Source organism: Octopus bimaculoides, chromosome 2 (assembly GCF_046866305.1).
Source record: "Octopus bimaculoides isolate indiv1 chromosome 2, ASM4686630v1, whole genome shotgun sequence".
Taxonomy (NCBI): domain Eukaryota; kingdom Metazoa; phylum Mollusca; class Cephalopoda; order Octopoda; family Octopodidae; genus Octopus; species Octopus bimaculoides.
The window spans coordinates 110,053,565-110,075,898 of NC_142929.1; the positions used below are offsets into that span (position 1 = coordinate 110,053,565).

At 35.1% G+C, this 22,334-nt stretch overlaps 1 protein-coding gene across 1 annotated transcript; it reads right to left on the minus strand.

Annotated features, from left to right (window-relative positions):
- LOC106883767 (sentrin-specific protease 8) lies at positions 1 to 19,270 on the minus strand. Its single transcript, XM_014934888.3, has 6 exons — positions 19,116 to 19,270; positions 11,896 to 11,984; positions 11,269 to 11,377; positions 9,224 to 9,339; positions 6,730 to 6,780; positions 1 to 3,982 (listed from the first exon to the last, which is right to left on the minus strand). The coding sequence occupies exons 1-6, from the start codon at positions 19,232 to 19,234 to the stop codon at positions 3,819 to 3,821; spliced, it is 648 nt and encodes a 215-aa protein (XP_014790374.1). The 5' UTR covers positions 19,235 to 19,270; the 3' UTR covers positions 1 to 3,818.
- Positions 19,271 to 22,334: the final 3,064 nt, after the last annotated feature.

Here is a 22,334-nt window from a genome sequence, read left to right on the forward strand (position 1 = left end):
TATAAAGCAATATTATTTATTTTTAATAGAAAAAATCAAATGAAGAGCCTAACATTTATCCGAGGTCAAATTATTCATGCATCACAAGTATGGAAGCATTTGGTGAAGTCGATTTCACGTGAAAAGCGAATACACAGACATCTCTGTTTTATATATTAGAAGATAATAATTAAGTAACCAAAAGATGGATTTGGTATTAGTCTTTATTTTATACGACAATCGTTTCAACCCATCCTGCTACTGTCCCTTTTAGGTGGGGCACCATGCATCATGTTGTGTTGCATCCATTTTGCAGTTTGGGTCACGTCAGGTACATCCATGCATAAAATGGTGTCTCGCTAAAGATCTTGAGTTCAAGCAGTCATATTGTTATCTGCCCATCTCTCTTCTCAGATTCACATACTTATTGCAGCATTCCTTCAGCTTTTCTAAGACCTGTAAAAGAACTCGGAAGACTGGGCCTCCAACCAAGCCTTTCACAATACTCTTAAAGTCAGGATCTCCAAAACTTTGTAGTTAATGCTTGAACCACTCCTTCCTTTCCAAAACTGCATGTTTTTGAAATTCCTTTCCTTACAAATATCAACCCATATGAGCTAAACATCAAACTGAAATTCTCACCCATGTTAGAAGCTTTCCTTTCTTCCTTGCACTATGTAAGAAAACATACTCAAGCAACCAAATTTTTAGAAACACTCTAATATAAAAGTATAAAACAATTTTTAAAAATAAAAATAATCTAAACAATTCATTGCTAGCTTCAGTTGTTGCATTCCATGCCCAACCTCACAGAATAGTATTTAACAACGACGTTGGACCAACTCACTCAGTGTAGTAAGGCAAGAAATCTTAGTTGTAATTACAGTTCTCATAATGAGAACAATCATTACTTAAATGGCTAAATATTGTCAATGTAGGCAGCAGAGATAAATCTGAAATGTTATTTAATTTTGATTAAATATGGAATACAGTGATGAGTGAATCTGATTTTAAGTATTAAGGTTAGTAAGGTGACAACTCTAGACATGTTTCAGTCTTATTAGACCTCATTTAATGCAAAATAGCCTAATTATAACTTCTAGATGTTAGAACAACTAGAGATCTAAAAGATTTTCACAAATAAACATATATAATTTTATATATTAAAAAAATGACTGGGAAAAAATTGCCCAGCAATACAAGACAGCTAAGGTATTGTTCTTTTCGTAAAACTTTTACCATTATCTTCATCTTAAATATGTCTTTAGACTGGCATGGATTTGTCATCTCAATAGTACAGCATTCTTTAATATCTATCAGTATTGTATGATCATATCTCTACAGGTCCTACACTCAAGATCAACATTACTGTCCTATCTACATTACTATATTATCTAACATAGTTTAAAACAGTCAGTGTAATTGATTTCTGTATTTCATTTCCTGATCATGAAACTTGTGCCATTCAGCTCTGTAGTTCACTTTGATCAAACTCTGTCTTTTTTTTTTGTCTTTTACTCCTCTTCATTGAGAATAATTTAAGAATGAAAACTCTATTTTTGAAAGAATAAAAGAATTTTCCTAAACAGATATACTTTTTTTTTATTCAATCAATTTGGAAGAAAGGGTTGTGCCCATAACTTTCACAAGCTCCCTGAGACTATTGAAACCAACATGATAAATGGTTCTTTTGAACATTTGTAAGTCTGTTTACAAAGTGGACACATTATAGGTCATGAGAGAAAGGGAGATGAATGAACCAGGAGAGCAAGAGTGAAGGTGACAGGAGACCAGACAACTCTAATGAACAGAAGCCACTGTAGTGTAGTAGAAAAGGTAGAGAGAGGACACAGCATATCAGTGGGAGAAAGGTTGGAGTGTGTTGGTGATTAGTTGAGAGTGTAGTGAAACTACCTATCGTCACTAGATACAAAACTACTATCGCCATTACATACAATCTTCTCATTTAAATATAAATAAATGCGAGCGTAGTAGAGAACCCATTCCTTATCATCACGTGACTGATTATTATTCGAATCGGCAACCTCTTCGAACCTTTCCCGCCAGAACGCAAACTGACCAATCACGACCCCTAATAAGGTCACGTGATAGAGTAAAATTCTGAAGCCATCGGGAGCCCATAGTTTGTTATAAATAGCTTTAACTCGGCAACCAAATTTGTCTCGGTCCAGTTTCTCTTTGAGAACTGTTCCGTGTACCACACGACAACAGCAGCAGCAGCCAGCGACCACTTCAGCAGCTTCGTCCAGCCAACGATGACCACCGCCGTCGCCATATCAGCAACAAGAGTCTACGACTACTAACCAGCACCTACCAAGCAGCCTCTACGCTACCAGCGTCAACACGATTTACTATGTACACCAAACCAAACCTCCGCGGCACATCTCTCTCTTCGATTCTGTTAGGTGACTCAGCTTCACCACGGTAAATAAACAGACAAGAGTTCTTAAACAGACAAGAAATTCTCAGCCAGCGACGAACATCTGTATAACAAGAAACACGGCCCGGCATCGATGCCACGACATCACAACTAGTGATCAGCTCTGCCACACTCAGCCAACTCAGTTTCACAAACAGAACTTTTCCTATAGTGTACTAAAGATCTGGTATAATTGTTCACGTGTTATATATTGACTCTCTTTCCATCTGCTGTAATAACTCACATACACATACATGTATCACTCACATACACACTTTTCTTTGCATGATGGCTTGTCTTTGATTATGTTCTTATATGTCGCATTCACACTCTCACACAGACATACATCTTTAACGCCATAATAAATATCTCTGTTATTCATCTAATACGGTTGTGGTCTTTCATTACTGGTCATCTATGTTATCGTCGCATAACATATCATCTATATCATCCATCGATATAATATTGTTGTGTTCAACCGTGTGACACGTTTAAATAAAAGGAGTCCTCTGTTTTTCCATTCGTCACCATTTTTCCTTTTTTGAGTTTGCACGGTCGTCCCTTACAAGTGCCATTCTTCAGATGTAATCTTGGATGTTTTTGTAGCAACATTAATCAATTGAGGGTCTCACTGGAGTTTTGTAGTGGATTTAGTGTGGGCCGGGGAGTAAGCCCTAAAGAAAAAAGGTTAGACTTTGTGATGTAGTTGAGTATGTGTCTTCAGCAGTGGTATTTGTAGCAATAATGAGGATTCTAAGAGTATTCTGTTTATGCTTAATGGGTGCAATAATGTTTTCTTAATATAGTGATTATATCTGTTAATGTAGACAAGACTTGCATGTCTCCAATATATAAAAGAAGGAAAGTAAGAAACCAAAAAACCAAATCCACAGATGTGATTCACTAAACACAAGCATCACATTATGGTACCTTCTGCTATAATAAATATAACAAAATCTTACTTTTTTTGTATAAAACATTTAACCCTCAAATTAAATTCATATGAAATGTTTTTTGAGATATTATATCATGTATAAATTGGGAGCAATAGTAATATTTACTGTTCTTCTTGCAAAATCCATTTTTTTTTTACTTATATTCATAGAATATAATACATAAAAAATATTTTCAGATCTTAGAGGTATTGGTCTGATAAGCATCAGTGACTTAAAAAGAGATGGGAAATAAAACAAAGCTAAAAATAACAAGTGTGATAATTTGATAAGTAATCCTTCAGAATTACATCATTTTGTTTTCTCGTGTGGATTTATCCTTCTAAATCCCACAATATTGAATGATTGAATATCTTTGACGAAGTCTTTGAAATATCAGCAAAAGAGTATGATCAATGAAATCAAAGAGATTCAAAACGAAAAGTCCAAATTAAATGCTTTGTAAACTAAGAACATTTTTTCAATGAGCAGATCAGATCTTTGATTTCTTGTCGTTTTTTCCGTATTTGTTTAGTGGATATACTACACTCAAGAGGAACAGAGTAAGCTTCGATATTCTGACGAACCAGATGTTCACATGTTGCTATCACATGGATTCCACAGTCATAACCTGAAGTTAAAATTAATAATGAAATATATAAATAAAAGAGTGCAACACAACAACAATTCAAGAAGCAATATAAAAAGCCATAAATAGTGGAATTTCTCAATGCTGTCAGTTATGTATTACTAATTTTGTTTTACATTAGCAATTTGGAAATAACCATTTCTTAAAGTACATGCTTTATTTGTGTGGATTCAAAGGTGTGGGAAATTTTCCTTTTATCATTAACAGAAGAAATCAAAGTTCTTTATATTTAGAATACAATTTTTTAAGTTTTGCATCATAAAAAGTTTTTAATGTTAGATTAACTTATAGTGAATATTAAATTATAGGATGTAGAGTCATAATTGTATATTAAACCGAATAACAATTAATACATTTCAAATACAAGTGTTCTTTTGCAAATAGATTCCCAGCTAATAAAGGATTAACATTATTTATCAGGTTCCAAATAAAGTCGTAAATGAATAAATCATGTAAAGTATGAGACTCTTCTATTCTTTCACTGGTTTCAGTCATTGGATTGCAGCTATACTCGGGCACAACTTTTACAGTTTTAGTTGATTACATCAACCCAAGCACTTAGTTTGGTGCTTATTTTATGAATTTGGAAGTAGTTAAAATGGAGTCTACCAGACATACTGGGACATTAAAAAAAATGTAACTTGAAACTGCAAGGTATTTTTGCTTGCAGCAACAATTCTTTGTCAACAAATGCAAGCAAGCAAATATAAATACACACACATCATGCATGCATACACATACACACATTCAGTTCACATGAATTGTTGTCAAAGCTCATTCGAAGAAATTTTTTTATCCTAGGCTTTGCAGATGTTAGAACTGAATATCTTTGATAGCACTGATATGAAATGGTGTATTGCTAACCAAGCCCAAAAGTAAAGTTTTCAAAGTCTAGGAACTGTCACTGTTGACCAGCAATTATTAATAATTTATTTAAAATCACTACAATTATACCATTATGGAATGTAAAAATACTTTTATCCAGTTCAGTGTTAACCACAAAATTCTCTTTTATCCAATTGTAGTTCTGGCCCCTCACTAAACTCATCACTAATTTTGGACACCTTTCTATCCTTCTCTGCTCAACCTGGCCCCACTTATGCAAAGATCAAACTATTTCTACCTGCTAGGTCCCAGATCTATACACTCAATAACAACCCTCCCCTTATGTTCTACACTGGCCCTTTTTTTTTTTTGACTTGCCAAGTGCTTTAAATTCTCTGTTCTTTATCACCACTGTTGAATCCAGTGCAGACTACATACTTGATATCTTAAACCAATGAATTCTAAAAATAGATACTATTCTAACAGAACTATCCAATTCTACAAGCATCCGTTTCAAACCAAAAAACATGCACCTGCATAGATAATCTCATCCTAACTGAAAAATGATACAGGTAACAAGTGTTTTTCAAGTGTTTCATTTGGCATAATTTTTGTATATCAAATTTCAGTTACAAGGCGTTAGCTGATCCAAGGCTTTTATAGAAAACAGCTGCCCATAGAGGAAAATTACCAGTGTTATTCCTTTTGTTCAAAATAGATAAGTGTACATCACCTTGTCAATTACCAACCAGTCAGCCTCACAAGTTGTATTGTCAAAATGATGGAGCCCTGTGTCAGAGAAACACCCTGGAAACACCCTGGAACTTCTGGAACTCTTATAACCTTATTTTGTCCTCAAAATTTGGGTCTATCTCTAACTCCAGCTGCTGTGACCAACTCATTGAATTTCTTGAAGACATCACTAGAATCACAGATGGCAGCTCCTGGGTGTGGATGTTATCTATCTTGACTTCACTAAAGCCTTTAATTTTGTGCTACACAAACAACTCATGGCATAGCTCTTTGCAATGGGCTGGAAGACTACTCTTCATAACTTAGGTCCTTCATTGTCAGTAGAAAAGTGGTAGTCACTGTAAGAAGAAAACATTCTGCACCTTATGCAATGACATATGGTGCCCTACAGGGATCTGTTATTGGTCCCTTGTCATTTGTTGCATACATCAATGAAACAGATGCTAAACTTGAAGCATCTTATTGTGTTTTTCTACAATTTAACCTAGACACAATGCAACAATGGCTTGCTGACTGGCAGCTCAAGCTAGTTGTAGTCAAATGTACCACTATACATTTTGAGAATGAAAACCGGGAATTTATCAACTCACTCCATAACACCAACTTAAGAAGTCTACTGGTTAACATGACCTTAGCATTGTTGTCAACAATGATCTGTGTTGGATGAACCACATTTTTAAAATCATCAAAAAGACTGAAAGTGTCTAAGTATCTACCATTTTACCAACTTTTTAAATTCAATACCTCAGCCACTCGTGGACAAATGTATAAAACCAAAAAAACAGCACAGCACTCTTGACTCAGAAACATTTTTCCAGGTTCAGCATTGTTGTAACATGAATAAACTACACACATCTGTTGTTAACTATCAGGACGCTGCATCTTACAAAAAATTCCATTCTTCCTGAAATTCACCAACATTACTGTTGACATTCCTATGCACCTGCACTCTTTATAGTTCTTTTAGTGCTCACTTTTCTGTTGTATTGTATTTTATCTGAATACTGTGCATGTAGTTCTAGCTTTCATTGGTGTCTCTCTTTTTTTGGCTTATTGCTGCTTTCTCTCTCTTCTTTTACTCTTCCTGGTGAGTTGTAGTGCACTTGGGCACTATATATAACTTTTATTATTAAAAGAAGAAAATTAATTACCGTTTTCTTGTTGTGGACAATCCATTTCTTTAAATGTGGCCTTTTTGTCAGCTTTTACATGAAACAAATGATAAGAAATAAAATATGAATTAAGAAATCAATTTACTGAAAACAATTTAAATAAATCAGAATGCTTTCCTTTCTGTATAGAAATGAACAGTGTGATATTTAAAGATCATAAACATAGTCAACATTATTTTTAAAAAGATCATATGAATTTTAAGAACAGATATTTTTTATAAACAAACTTTGGAAACACTGAATGTGTTTGGTTTTTTACAGACAAGAAAGTAAATTTCAAACACAATATAGCCATGAAAACAGCAGAAAGATTGGCTATTTTACCCTTATAAGACAAAAAAGTTATCAGCAGACAGCTACAGGAGTTGAACCTGTACCCCTCAGATACAAGCTAAGTACTCTACCATTAAGTTAAATGGACCACTGACAATCACTATCAAATTAAATGCTAAATAGTAATAGCTTTTGGAATGTGACAACATTTTGTAAACAAACTTTGGAAGCATTGAATATGTTTGGTATTTTACAGACAAGAAAGTAAATTTTGAAAGCAGTATAGCCATGAAAATAGCAGAAAGATTGGATATTTTAACATTCTTAGATACAAAAAAGTTGCCAGCAGATGGCTACTTGAACTCATGTCCCTCAGATACCAGCTGTGTCTTCATGGCTATACTACATTCAAAATTTACTTTTCTGTCTGTAAAATACTAGAGATATTTTTCTTTCATTAATCCAAATGTATGTAGAAAATATCTTTGATTCAAAAGTAAAAAAAGTTTACATGTGAAATAAGTCAACATTACAATAGCTACAAAGGCTGTGTATTGATAACTTATTTAAACATTACAATATCTAAACAACAGAGATGGTATATTGATTGATGTCATGTACAGTGTAACAGTAACTACAGAGGCAGTATATTGTAACCATCATATCATAGCAACTACAGAGTGTAGTGATATCACATCAGAGTAACTACAGTGGTAGTATATTGTAGATATCACGTCACAATAACTACAGAAGTGACATATTAACCTCAGTGTAACTACAGAGGTGGTATATTGTAGATATCACATTGCAGTAATTACAGAGGTGGTATACTGATATAGCATCACAGTAATTAAATAAAAAGGATGTTAGTGATAAAACAACAGTATATTGTTTCTATATTTGAACATCAAGGCAATCTCAGCATTCACAGGTATAATAATTATACAGAGAAATACATAAAGTTTTTGTTGCATTAATTGCATTTACTTGAGAAGGTATTATTTTAAACTATTCAATAGATACTAAATATACTATAATGCAATTATTCTTTATTACATCTACTCATTAACCTAATTAGATGCTAATTCAGTTTGTATCCTGTGCTGTTGACATGATGTGTACCTGAATAAAGTACTGATTCAGTTAAAATTATCCCTAAAACACAGTGTCACAACTCACTATTGCAGGTAGTAGGGTACAACATAGCAGAGAAAAAGTTTTTATAATAATAATGAAATTATTGTGTATAGTTCTCAGGTACACTACAACTCATCAAAGGTGCACGTACAGTCAACAGTGTATGAGTCACAATATACATGTGTGCATAAGCATTGTGAGGGGGATATCAGATGTAATGTTGGTGAATTTCAAGAAGCATGGAGGTTCTAAAGGATGCAATGTCTTGGCAACAAAGAACTGATGCAGGTAGTTTGTTTCATGCTTCAGCAGCTCTGAGTGTGAAAAAATGTTTCCAAAAGTCATGGGAGCTGTGCTGTTTTCTGACTTTGTAGGCATGCCCACGTGTGTTAGACACATGGAGCTGAAAAAGGTGCTCAAGGCGGTTGTTGGCATGATGGTTAGTAATTTTCTGGGTGTTTACCAAGTCAGTTGCCAGACATCATTAGGCCTTAGTGCTAGGCTTATAACATCCCAAAAATCAGGATAATGTCTCCAGTGTGTCTGAAACATTTTGGCACCACTTATTTGGTATTGCTGATTTAATACTAACTTATTTGACATCAAGTGTTTTAATGTTTCTCCCATCCTCCCTGCACTCTCTCTATGTGTGTGAGCATCTAGTTATGTTTCTATGTAAATGTAATCTCTCTCTCTCTCCCTATCTATCTATATGCCTGTTTCTATGTACACCTGTACATGTGTGTGTTTGCTTCTAGCGCCAGAACAGGTTGAATGTCCATTTTGCCATGCTAAATAGTCAGCATCCAAACAGCTGCATATAACTGTTTCATTCCTATCTTCAGTGAATCTTTCTCAAAACAATTTTGCCTCATTCATATTTCACAACTGTTAAGAACCAGTGTTGAATAAATGGTATAAAATAAAATGGATTATGATACATTAACAGAACAGAAAATTTAATTTTGATGAATTTTTTTTCAAATAATTTTTTGGGCTAACAAGGACTTCAAATCACCTTATATTACACGAATTAAACAGTTTAAACTCTGGATATTCTTACCATTCATATTAGTCTGTATTTTTTGACATAAATCTTCAGCAATAGACATATTTGACGGAGACATAGAATCATAATGATAGAATGCATTTCTGAGTCCATTATACATTAACAAACTCCTACAAATAATAAAAAAATTATAAATTAAAATTCCTAAAACTAAACAGTTGTACATACATAATAATTTCATTATATGGGGTTTAAAGAACCAAATCATTACTTTTTTTTTGTTTTTGATATGTTTAAAAAGATTTTTTTTTTTTAATTGATGAAAGTTAACATATTGTTATTTCTTTCATTTTATTTTGCCTTTTGTTGTTTAGCCTAAAATCAACAAAGATTGAGCAAACCATAATCAATGGCATTTCAGCTATGTTGACATAGTCAGATTATTCACAGTATTACTAAGCACAAATGAAACAAACCTTTACAGGCGAATATAAATAAATAAAGAAACAAAATGTTATAATTTCAATTAAAAATGTACTTGCCTTAATAACTCTAGTACAAAATTAATTCAATGAGTAAAGAAGGAACTTTGAAAATCATATATTTTGGTTATATTTGTACAGATTTTATACAGTCTGTTGAATACTCATCGTTTGCTTTTCATAAATATTCATATATATATATATATATATATATATATACCTTCTCTCTATTTCTGAATAGTTTTAGAAAATTACTCTAATCTTTTCCTTGTTCCTCAAAAGCTATCATGCTGATTGAAATCACAAATGACATCCCTAACATAACTCCTTGCATTAATTCATCTCATTGTTGCATTTGGCTAAACTGTGGTAAATGGCATTATTGGTTGAGCAATAGATTAGACTTGCAATGTTTACAATAGTTATGTCCCTTTATACGCTGAGTTAAAATCCTGTTGAGTTTTGATTTTGTTTTGCATTCTTAGATCAATAAAGTATCAATATTATAATAGTTCAACTTTAGATAGTTCCTTCCCCAAAAAATGTGACTTGTGCCAAAATCATTAATAATTATTATATTTGGAATATTCCTTATTCCAAAATGGTAAAAAGAAAAAGTTTTATTTTACAAAATTGTTTCCTAGTCAAAAGGAAAATTTCTAATTGATTCAAACTCAAAATAAATATTTTTATGACTAGGATAGCAAATAGATATAATCCCATTCCATCATCTAATGAGCAATACAACACAGCTAGAAGTCACATTATGTTAAGAAAGTGAACATTTTTCAGTTTCTTTATAAAATGAGTCACGTTAACATTATTAGGGCTTGTTCCATTTGAAAAAATACAAATTGAAAAGACTAGTAACACCACGATATAGATTTAATACAAAGATTCTACTGTCATTTTCCACCTATAATACCATCTTAACCATAAAACGGAATGAGCTGAAATATCTTGGCATCATTTCAATTAGGATTATTGGCACCAATGCTGAAAGACAGGAAAAATACTGTACAGATGTGATTTTCTTTATAACCCTATCAATAAGCAGTTAACACCTTAATCTAGGAATATATATAAAAAATAAAATTCCCAAATATATAGAGAGAATAAAATTTCTAGTAAGTGGAAAGAGAAAAATAAAATATTATTTTCAAATGCTAGCACAAGGCCACCAATTTCGGGAGAAGGGTAAATCTATTACACTGACCCCAGGGATCAACTGGTACTTATATTTCATCAGCCTGAAAGGATGAAAGGCAAAAGTCAACCTTGGTGGAACTTGAACTCAGAATGTAGAGACAGACGAAATGCCACTAAGCATTTTGCCTGGTGTGCTAACAATTCTACCAGCTCACCATCTTAATAAAGAAACAAAATATTAAAAGTCATCATCCTTCAAACGTTCTTCTAATATTTATATTATGATTAGAAGAGTCAAAAGCTTACATAAACTTAGAAAGTGGTAATTAAGAGAATAAAAAAATCAAAGACACCACATAATACAAAATAATTATCAGATAATGAAATATTTCAACAATAAAGCATAGTACTTAACTGGAAAAAAAATGAATATTTTAAGGAAAAGAAAACAAAGAAAAGTCAATATACCAATGTGATCCACCATATTGATAAGCAGCCATGTTGTCATTGACAGCCATAAAAACATACTGCTTTGACGTCAAATTCAGGGGATCTAGAAAAATTCCCATTTCATGTTCTGCGGCATACAAAAAGAAAATACATTAAAATCTAATATTAATTAGAAACTGTGAGACAAATATTATAATGATAATAATCTTATGTTGTATTTGAAGGAATACAACATTATAAATATACTACTCTTCTAAGTCTGTTGACTCATTTGATGTATTTTACTGAAATTGTTAAATCCAACAATGCTATGTTTTGTAAATACAAAGGCAGGTAAGAATAAAGCTTATTAACTTTGGATGGGATAATACTTTTTGAAATTAAAGTTTTCACCCAAGCTAGTAAGACTTAACACACATTTTTTATGCTTTTTCATATTCATTAATATCAAACAAAGGTAGCTATCAGCTAGATCACTCCCCACATTATAATCTTTTAAAGTTTTTTTTTAAAAAGTGATTATGTCTTTTTTTTTAAAGTTGCCAAGTTATTTAATATTCATCAATTCATCAAGAAAAAGAATAATTCAATAAAAAACTACTAGTGATGTATATGTTCATAAAAAATTTTTTTAAATATAGTTACGTGGATAAAACTTTATAGCTTGAATGACAGATGGACTGATGAAAGCAAGGAGGTCTGCACAGTATCGATATTGCTCACGTTCAAAATACCTGAAATAGGTAAAATAAACAAATTTAAAAGGTATGCATTGTACAATGAAAGAGGCAGAAAATTGCCACTTTTAGAATCAAACATCATTTTCAATTGGACTGTTACCAATATAATCAAAAGAAAAGTTGTATAGCTTAATTTGAAATCAGCCACATCAATAATATGGATACAATTAATAATCATATAAAGGTACAGTGCTGCAAAAGCTATCTTTTATCTTTTACTTGCTCCTGAGACCTCTGGAGACATGCTGTAATTGAGAAGACCCAGCAAGTAAAGTGAGATCACAGCTGTAGCCTATACCCGTATCGCATAACCAGCCCATTTAAAAAGTACCTTTGATTCATCGGGCAACACTCCGTGCTTGAGGAGACCTACTGAGTCAAGTAAAATCAAAATCACAAGCAGAATCTCAATAAAATCAAAATCAAAAATGGAAATTGTAGTTGTGACCAATGTCAGTGTCACCTGACTGGCTCTCATGCTGGTGGCAGGCAATAAGCACCATTCATGCATGGGTTGTCTCCAGTGCTGCCTGACTGGCTCCCCATGCCAGTGGCATGTAAAAAGCACCATCCGAATATGGTTGATGCCAGTCCCCCTGACTGGCTCCTGTGTGGTACCCCGAGTGACACGTAAAAAGTACCATCTGAACGTAGCTGATGCCAGTGCCGCCTGACTGGCTCCCATGCCGGAAGCATGTAAAAAGCACCCACTACACTCTCGGAGTGGTTGGCGTTAGGAAGGGCATCCAGCTGTAGAAACATTACCGTTGTATCTTTAAATTACAGGTATAATCCATCTCATGGTCTACAGTTTTCATCCACCCAATTTCACTTACAAAATATGGATCAACTCAAAGCTATAGAAAATAGCCTTGGTACTGCCCAAGATGTCATACAGTGGAATTGAAACCAACACTTGAAGATTGTGAAGCAAACTTTTAACCATTTGGCCATGCTGCATCTATACACACACACACAAACACACACACACACACATGGAATACCTGACATTTCTTTCTTTTTGTGCCACTAACATCAGGTTAAAGATAAGAGTGTGTTTTTATAGGAATGTTGTAGTAACCAATTAATAGTTTCCATTTGAGTTCAGCTAAGCAGAAAATTCCATGTAAAGGTTATTACAATGTAGGTAGCATTTGGTGACTTCAACTGTACAAGTTGTAAGAGAGACACAATGAGAAAGAGAGAAGGTATGTGTTTATGTGTATATATATGTACATAGGCATCCCAGCACAAATCTAAGTGTAATTATGTGTGAGTGTGACTGTCTCTACATAATAAATAGGTTTTGTATAACCTTGGTATATACACACACCAGCAAACATGGCACCATCATCACTGTCTCATTTTCATTACTAACTACTATTACTGTCTTTACTATCATTCCTCTTCCCAGCACTCTCACTCTCCCAGTACTCCTTCCTCTACCATCCTCTCACCCTAATCACACTATTTTTCCATTCACATGAACATTCTCTTCACCTATTCATTTTGGTCCTTTTGTCATTGCTCTCTAGTACCAGGATAAAATGTACCTGGTACACCCTAAAGTGGATGGCAAATAAACAAAGAGAACAAAAGATCAAGGGAGTCCTTTAATCTTGCAAAGGGCACAGCAACCCCATAAAAGTTGGGATCAATAAAATATAGTAAGTACAATCTGTAAAGTGGTCAGTTTTAGACTGGACATCTTGTTGGTCTTAGATAGGGTATGCATGCTGAAAATGGAACATACAAGTGAAATGTGGTCCTCCAACACCTCCAGGAAAGTAACTTCAAATAAGTACTAATTTGGACTGGCTACCCATCCAACCCATATCAGCATTGAATATGCACAGGTATGGCTGCGCAGTTAAAAGATTCACTTCACAACTGACTAGTCTCAGGTTCAGTCCCAGTGCACAGCACCTTGGACTAGCATCTTCTACATTACAAGCCAACCAATATTTTGTGAGTGAATTAAATAGACAGAAACAGTGTGTGTGTGTGTGTGTGTACAGAGACACACACTTCTCCAGCTGTCACATCTCTTGATATGCTGTGTCAAGGATAAGGCAAAGAGAATACTTGCGCTCACTTGTAACTACAAAGATACCTAAAACAATTAGTGAAAGCATGGTACACATAGCAATCACTTGCAAGCAATAGCTTTGGCTCATATAGATATCATCATCATCATCCAGTGTTTTAAATCCGGGTTTTGTCCCCATTAACGGTGGTGGCCGGATCTACTTCAATGCCATAGCAACCACCCTCACACCATCTTGCCCGGTTTTGGGCATCCTCCTTTTACATACCAACTCTCCCAATCTCCTCCTCCACCTTTTCCTTGGTCTACCTCGTTTTCATTCTCTATTTACCTCAAATCATGCTCTTCATCCCTCCTCAACACATGCTCATACCACCTCACTCCATTTGCCCTTGCCAACTATTCCACCAATTCCTCCAACCCCAGCATTCCTATCAAATTCTCAGTCCTCCTCCTATCAAACAGCTTCACCCCACACATTTCTCTCACCATTGCTCTCTGTCCTTAAAATTACCATCTCTCTCTCCCTCAGACACCATGTCTCACTCCCACACAACTCTTATAGACCCTTCCTTTCATCTTTAATGAGAACCTTTTCCCATATAACGCTCCACATTCCCTAAACTTCACCCAGCCAAGTCTCGCTCTTGCTGTCACAACTGTTTCACATCCACCCTATCTCCCAAATAACAAAACCCTCTCACTGTTTCCACCTTGTCACATAGCGTTTCCACTAGTTCCGCAAGCCCTCCAACACCTTTCTCATATCTTCCACAAACAAATCCCTCACCAGTCTTGGAGTCACCTTCTTCATTTTCGTACATCTACCATGAATCCATTTCTCACATCTCATACACAACACCGCATTTGCCATTACCTTCCTTCCACATACACCACATGAATCCACCTTACTCACTAATACTTCTCCTTCCACTCTGCTCACCATCATCTTTGTCTTCCTGAGGTTTACCTTCAAACCCTTGCTTTCAAACACCTTCTTCCATTTCCAAAACTTCATCTCCATTATCAATCCCTCTCTTGCACTCTCCGTCACCACATCAACCGCTATTGCAAACAACAACGGTGACAACACAGATCCCTGATGCAGACCAACTTTCACCGCAAACTCCTCTGACAGCTCTGATCCAATTCTAACTAGTCTTTACCCCCCTCGTACAAACTCATCACTGCTCTCACTATTACCTCTTGTACACCTCTCTTCCTCAATGCTCACTCAATCACCTCCTTTGGAACCCTATCAAATGCCTTCTCCAGATCAATGAAGCATATGTGCAACTCCTTCTCCTTATCTCAGTATTCCTCTTGCAATCTCTTTACAATGAACACTGCATCTATTGTCCCCCTATCTGGCATAAAACCAAACTGCATCTCGTCCACATCCACTTGTTTCCAAATTCTCCTCTCCAACACCCTTTCCACTATTTTCATTGCATGCTCCAATAACTTCACTCCCCTATACGCCCCACAACTCATCACATCCCCCTTCCCCTTAAAGATCGATACCACCACACTTAGTGCCCAATCATCTGGCATTCCTCTTCCATCCAGTACACCCTGGCACAGCTTCATTACAACAATCTCTATCTCTCTACTTGCAGTTATTATTTCCTTCATTGCTTCTACTACTTCTTCCCAAATAACCCTCTCCACTGGCCCCTCCACTACAGTAACTTCCACCCTCTGAAACCATTCATTCTTCACATTCATAATTCCCTCCATATGTTCCTTCCAAATTCTTTCCCTGTCCTTCTCACTAAAATTCAACCTTCCATCACTCCCCTTCATGCATCTTCCTCCCTCAACATCTCTTCCATCTTTTTTCATTGATGTAATAAACCTAAACACTCCATCTGGGTTCTCATCCAGCCCGCTCAACCTCTCCTCAGCCTCCTTCCTCATAGATCATGCAACAACCCTCTTTGCATGATTCTTCATGTTATTGTACCTGGCTTTCATTTGCTCAGTCCTATTATTACACAAAGCTTTATGCGTCTCCTTTTTCCTTGCTATCACATCCCTCACCTCCTCATTCCACCACTACGTATCTCGATCTCTCCTACCTCTCATCCTTCCACACACTTTGTCACATGCCTTTAGTACCCCTTCTTTAAAAGACTTTCACAAATCCAGTGCATCAATGCTTACCAACTCCTCAACTCTCTCCTCAAACCTTGCTCTTGTTTCTTCTTACTTCAGTTTCCACACCTTTCTCCTCTTAACCATTCTCTTTCTCATACACTTTTTTAACTTTCCTCTTATCCAAGTCAGCAACCACCAACCTTTGCTGCAACTCTCCTGGTATTGTCTTCACATCTCTCAGATACTTTCTGTTTTTCCTGCCAACCAACACGAAATCAATCTCTGTCTCATTCCCTCCTGCACTGAAAGTCGCCTTCCTTTTCTCTGTTTTCCTAAACCACATGTTCACCACACACAACTCTTTCTCATCACAAAACTCCAACAGCATGTGTTGTCTTCTTTGTATACAACTTCCCACTGCATATACCAGATAAAAACTATGCTCTTCACTTTACCAATCTCACCATCATGCAGATATATTCACCATTTATGAAAGTATTAATGCTAACTTCAAACTAAGGGAGCTACACGCACTAACAATGTCCCTACTATTATCCTCAAAAAATGTGCTCCAAAATTAGTCCCCTTACTCACTAAACTCTTCTCTCTCTAGGAATATATTTTGATTTTTTAAAAACATACGACAGGGTATCCTATTCCCAATAAGAGAAACCCCTTTGACACTTGCCGTCATACTCCCAACATCTCAAAGATGATGGAAATAGCCATAAACAACCACCGTTTCTTCTTAATGACCACTTGTACGATTTCATAAAGCCATATCTTCTAAAAAAAATTTTTTTAAACACTTATGTCACTCACTGTGGGCCCTTCTCTCATGGTGAAAGGAGTGTTGTTACTCTCAACATCAGAAAAGTTGTTGACCATGTTTAACATGCAGATCTCCCGTCGAAAGTTAGCGTTTCCATCTGATTTTAATCGTTGACTTTTCGTCAGATCCCTTTCAGCTACATTTTATCAAATGTGGAGTGTCCCTGGGCTCGGATTCGTTCTCCATATCCATCCTCTAAAACGTCAATAACTTACTAGCGATTACCTTTATATAAAGAACTAAATATAATATGGAAAATTCTAGGCATTCTTTTGACAGTAACGAAAGAATGCCAAATTCTAAATAAGAAAAGTTAAACACAGTAAAATCACATTAATATAAATATTTTTTAAATATGTAACATGTAAAAGACGATATTAAACCCAAAGTGAAAGTCGAGTTTTGTTATTTTACACAAACAAACTTATACATGTTTTGTGGTTTTAATTTGAACAACCTCAAATACATTCGAAAATAGTAATTACTTGTGAAAACATTGCTATTTCAACTAAAACTTGCCATATGAAAATCCTTTAAAATCTAAACACTTTTCACCTTTTAGAAAAACATTGCGTCCTTGACATTTTCCTCAAAGAAACCAAGAGATAGAGATTCATGTTAGAATACGAGGATCTTTGGGGTTTGACGGGCAACATTTTTTTTGTAGTGTTTTTGGTACCGAAACACTTTCAAACTTCGAATATTTGTATATTTTGTGGTATAGAACAGATAAAAAATTTTGTATTCGAAGTTATTTTATGTAAAAAAAGATCCGAATACGAAGTTCTTAACATAGGTGATACATTCTTAAGTAGGCAGTTTCTGACTCGTATGAAAGCAATAAACTGTGGCTACAAATAGCGTATTGATAGAAATTGAGAAAGAAAAAAGAATTCTATGAGAATTAATCTTGCAGAATTTCCTTGTATAGTTAACAATATTAATACGATTGACGTATAGTATATATTTGTGTCTCAGGTGAAAGAGTTAAAAACAATGTCAGTGAACACACACACCAAAATTATGAAGAAAGGCGATATTAATAGTTTCATTCACAGCTATCCAAACACTTGGTACCGTCTTCGGCGAAGGGGGTCTGTCCAAAACATTAAGATTAATCGCTTTATACACACGACCTTGTTAAATGTTGCAACAGTACAGACCATGTTTAATTTGTTCTGATTGTTTTTGTTAGTATTTAATTTTAAAAGCATTTATTCTGAAATTTTATCCGTGACCAATAAAAAGAAATATTGTAAATAAAGCTGCTTATTCGTAAAAGTATATTCATTTGCAGATAATTATTAATTTTCTTAAGAAAACATTCCTGTAGTTAAAGAGTGTGTGTGGGTGTGTTCCCGCAACAATATCACAAATAACCGAAACTAAAATGACATTGATCATGTTCATAGTTATTCGCTGTGGTTCACTAATAGTTTCCATTCTGGACTGAAAAATTAATATTAGATGTAACAGCCTGCAAAAAAATATGATATTTTAAACAAGAACAAACCAAAAGTACTGGAACTTTTATTCGCAATAACTGATCTCACGAAATTGAAGGGAGAAGCGTCGAGGGGATTTATATGGTTGGATTTATACTGGCTGTTACAAAAACAAAAGCATAACGAGTAAAGGTCTAAAGAAAATACAAAGCAGCTTAGTGCCCTACAGGATTTCAACACCTTAAACATAAAACCTTTAAGAAGAAAAATTCTGATGAATAGCTTTACCTTCAACTTTAACTATTTTTTCTCACTGAACATCAACATATATTAATTTTTAGCTTCTTTATAAGATTTACTCTTGCTGGTGCAGACCATCACTAGTTTTCTCGCATTCTTTAATAAAGTGATGTTCCGATTTTGTTCTAAGTTGTGTAAAATATAATATATGTTTGACTTGATTTTTCTTATACTTTTCGTTACGTTGTGGATCATAACGCTTTACAGCATTCAGGAATGAATCGGCAGTTATTATGGAGAGAAATATATAAAACGAAAAGTCGACGAAGCGTGCCGAAAAAGTATCATGTTAAATGTCAACAATAACTGGGTTATATAATTTTACTATTAAGAACAAGCGTGAAGAAATGCAAGGGAGCTGTCCTCTAATGAAGACAAAGTAGAAATCAAAATAAACTTACTCGAAACAAAACTCAATGATTTTATCATTGATCCAATTTGGAGGATCCAGTAACTCGTAATCAGATACCCGTAACAGACTGTTATGATAGTTTAACACAATATCTGTTTCCCCAGCCATAGTTCAACTAACGGGGTACTTCATTCAACATTGAATGAAATGTTACATCACCTCTGACGTAACATCCGGTCTAGATTTTTATAGCAGCCGCACTTTTTTAAAACAATTGGATGACTTCGGTGAAAAAGTTTTACTGAGAAAATATTGAAGCTGCCAAAATAAAATCACCTACATTTGAAAGAAAAAGAGTACGAAATATATGTTTCTTTCAATGAAATCAAAATATTCTGATGTATTATCAACTCTCAATACAAATTTAGGGGAGTTTACTCGATTTAATTGACTTCTTTGCTTCACAGTTGAAACGGAATTTTAATTTTGAACACATGGAGGCGTAATTAAATACCACAAGGCATTTCAGCCGTCTTGCCAGCCATTGATAATAATAATCTCTAGCCTAATACTCTTTTACTCTTTTATTTGTTTCAGTCATTTGACTGCGGCCATGCTGGAGCACCGCCTTTAGTCGAGCAAATCGACCCCCAGGACTTATTCTTTGGAAGCCTAGTACTTATTCTATCGGTCTCTTTTGCCGAACCGCTAAGTTACGGGGACGTAAACACACCAGCATCGGTTGTCAAGCGATGGTGGGGGGACAAACACAGACACACAAACACGCACACACACACACAAACACACATACATATATATATATATATATATATATATATATATATATATACATATATACATACATACATATATATATATATATATATATATATATATACATATACATATATACGTCGGGCTTCTTTCAGTTTTCGTCTACCAAATCCACTCACAAGGCTTTGGTCGGCCTGAGGCTATAGAAGACACTTGCCCAAGGTGCCACGCAGTGGGACTGAACCCAGAACCATGTGGTTGGTAAACAAGCTACTTACCACACAGCCACTAGTATTATCTCGTGTGGTTATTTATTTTCTCTTTCAAATGAAAGAGAAAAGAGAAGAAAGCAAAAGCAGAATGATATTTTCTTTTTAAGTGGATTTCTTCTTAAGAAATTGTGTGTGTGTGTGTGTGTTAACAGGATCAATTTGAGTGAGGGGCCCATGGAGCTATATGATATCAAAATATTTTGAACTTAGGTAGCATTAGTCATATCTAAAGCTACTCTTTATAAGTTAGGACAGGTCAGTTAAGGGTTACCAGATTGATTCCAATAAAAGTAGCATATTTTAAAATTGTAGCAAATTGTGTTAATAGTTCAACACTTTTTTTTTTGCCTACCTCTCCTCCCCTCTTCCATTCCCCCATCTTTTGCTCTCTCCATACTCTCTTACAAATCCTCATCCACTTACACTCTGAGTTCATCTGTCCCCACTCACTTAACCTACCTCATATCCAGAAGAGACTCCACATCACCACAACCTAAATCTTTGCGGCTCCTGCTGATCATTCTCTCTCTTTCTTCTAAATGTGAGAAGCCATGAAGTTCCTCTGTAACAAGAACCTGTTCTGCCTTCCACCCACCTCTCTCATGCTTTAACCACTCATCTCCTACTATAAAGCTAACCTCTCCCCCACTCAGAGCTCATAGTTTTGAGAGTTACATGACAACCTCATTAGTGGTGGTGGCACAAAAAAAGGACTCAGTACACATTATAAAGTGGTTGGTATTAGGAAGGGTATCTGGCCATAAAAAATGTGACAAAGTACCTTACATAATGCAGTCCTTGAACCTATCAGATCCTGTCAAACCATCCAACCCATGCCAGCATGGAATATGGAAGTTAAATAATGTTGATGATGATGACGATGATGTTGATATATATATATTTATATATCATATATATATATATATATATAAATGTCTATATATAATAGATATAAATATACTCTTTTACATATTTCAATCATTTGACTGTGGCCATGCTGGAGCACCGCCTTTAGTCAAGCAAATCGACCCCAGGACTTATTCTTTGTAAGCCTAGTACTTATTCTATCGGACTCTTTTGCTGAACCGGTAAGTTACGGGACGTAAACACACCAGCATTGGTTGTCCAGTGATGTTGGGGGTCAAACACAGACACACAAACATATACACACACACACACATATATATATATATATATATATATATATATATATGTATATATATGACAGGCATCTTTCAGTTTCCGTCTACCAAATCCACTCACAAGGCTTTGGTCGGCCCGAGGCTATAGTAGAAGACACTTGCCCAAGGTGCCACGCAGTGGGACTGAACCCGGAACCATGTGGTTTGTAAGCAAGCCACTTATCACACAGCCACTCTTAGGTCTATATATATATGTATATATATAGGGAGAATTCACAAAAAAACAACAGTAACTTGCTACAAAAAGATGACATGCTAACAATAGCTTGCTCCTTATTACCATCTATATATCTTAGAATAATATTCATATAAAACATTATATGTGTATTATCATAAGACATGTTCTCACTCACATCACCACCACTACACTATTCCTCCTTCTCACCTTCCTGTCCCCATTGCCTCATTTCCTCTCTGCCACCTATTCCATCCTTTTTAATACTTTTCCCCCCACTACTTGCTCTCTCACTTTTGAAAACTGAGAAGACAGGCTCTCAGATTGCAAACTTAATAAAGGGGAATAGTGAATGAAAAACATCCTCCTAGATGATTGCAGTAATCAGATATATGTGAATGGTGCTAGTATAGTAACTGAGTACAAAGAGCAATACTTCATACTCTCCCTCTCTTTCTCACACACACACACACACACACGTGCATGCGTGCACAGAGTCAATCATTGCATCATATGCCAACTACCTGGTGTTCAATCAGAAACAATAGCAAAAAATCACATATCGAAACTCAAATGCATCATACTGGTCTGCAAAATGTTCTGAAACTTAATCTGATGTCAAAAGACAAGTAGTGTAATAAAAGGAGCTATTAAATACTTGTCATCTTTCAAGTCTCATGTCATCTACTTTACTTCTATTAACATTTGCACATGGTATTATAGACAAGAGACACCACTGCTGATATAAAGTGGACAACATTGAAATGTTGATTCAAAATCATCAGAAACTTGCTGACAACATCAAAACTTGTCACAGTAATAAAAGTTATCTCTCTTACATTGCA

Bases quoted from the DNA above. Each gene is read 5' to 3' on its own strand.
- LOC106883767 (XM_014934888.3), bottom strand. From the start codon at position 19,234: ATGGCTGGGGAAACAGATATTGTGTTAAACTATCATAACAGTCTGTTA. The intron at 11,378-11,895 runs GTAACTATATTT...TGTATGCCGCAG, and splicing joins AGCTATAAAGTTTTATCCAC to AACATGAAATGGGAATTTTT. The intron at 3,983-6,729 runs GTAATTAATTTT...TTTTAACTTCAG, and splicing joins TTGTCCACAACAAGAAAACG to GTTATGACTGTGGAATCCAT.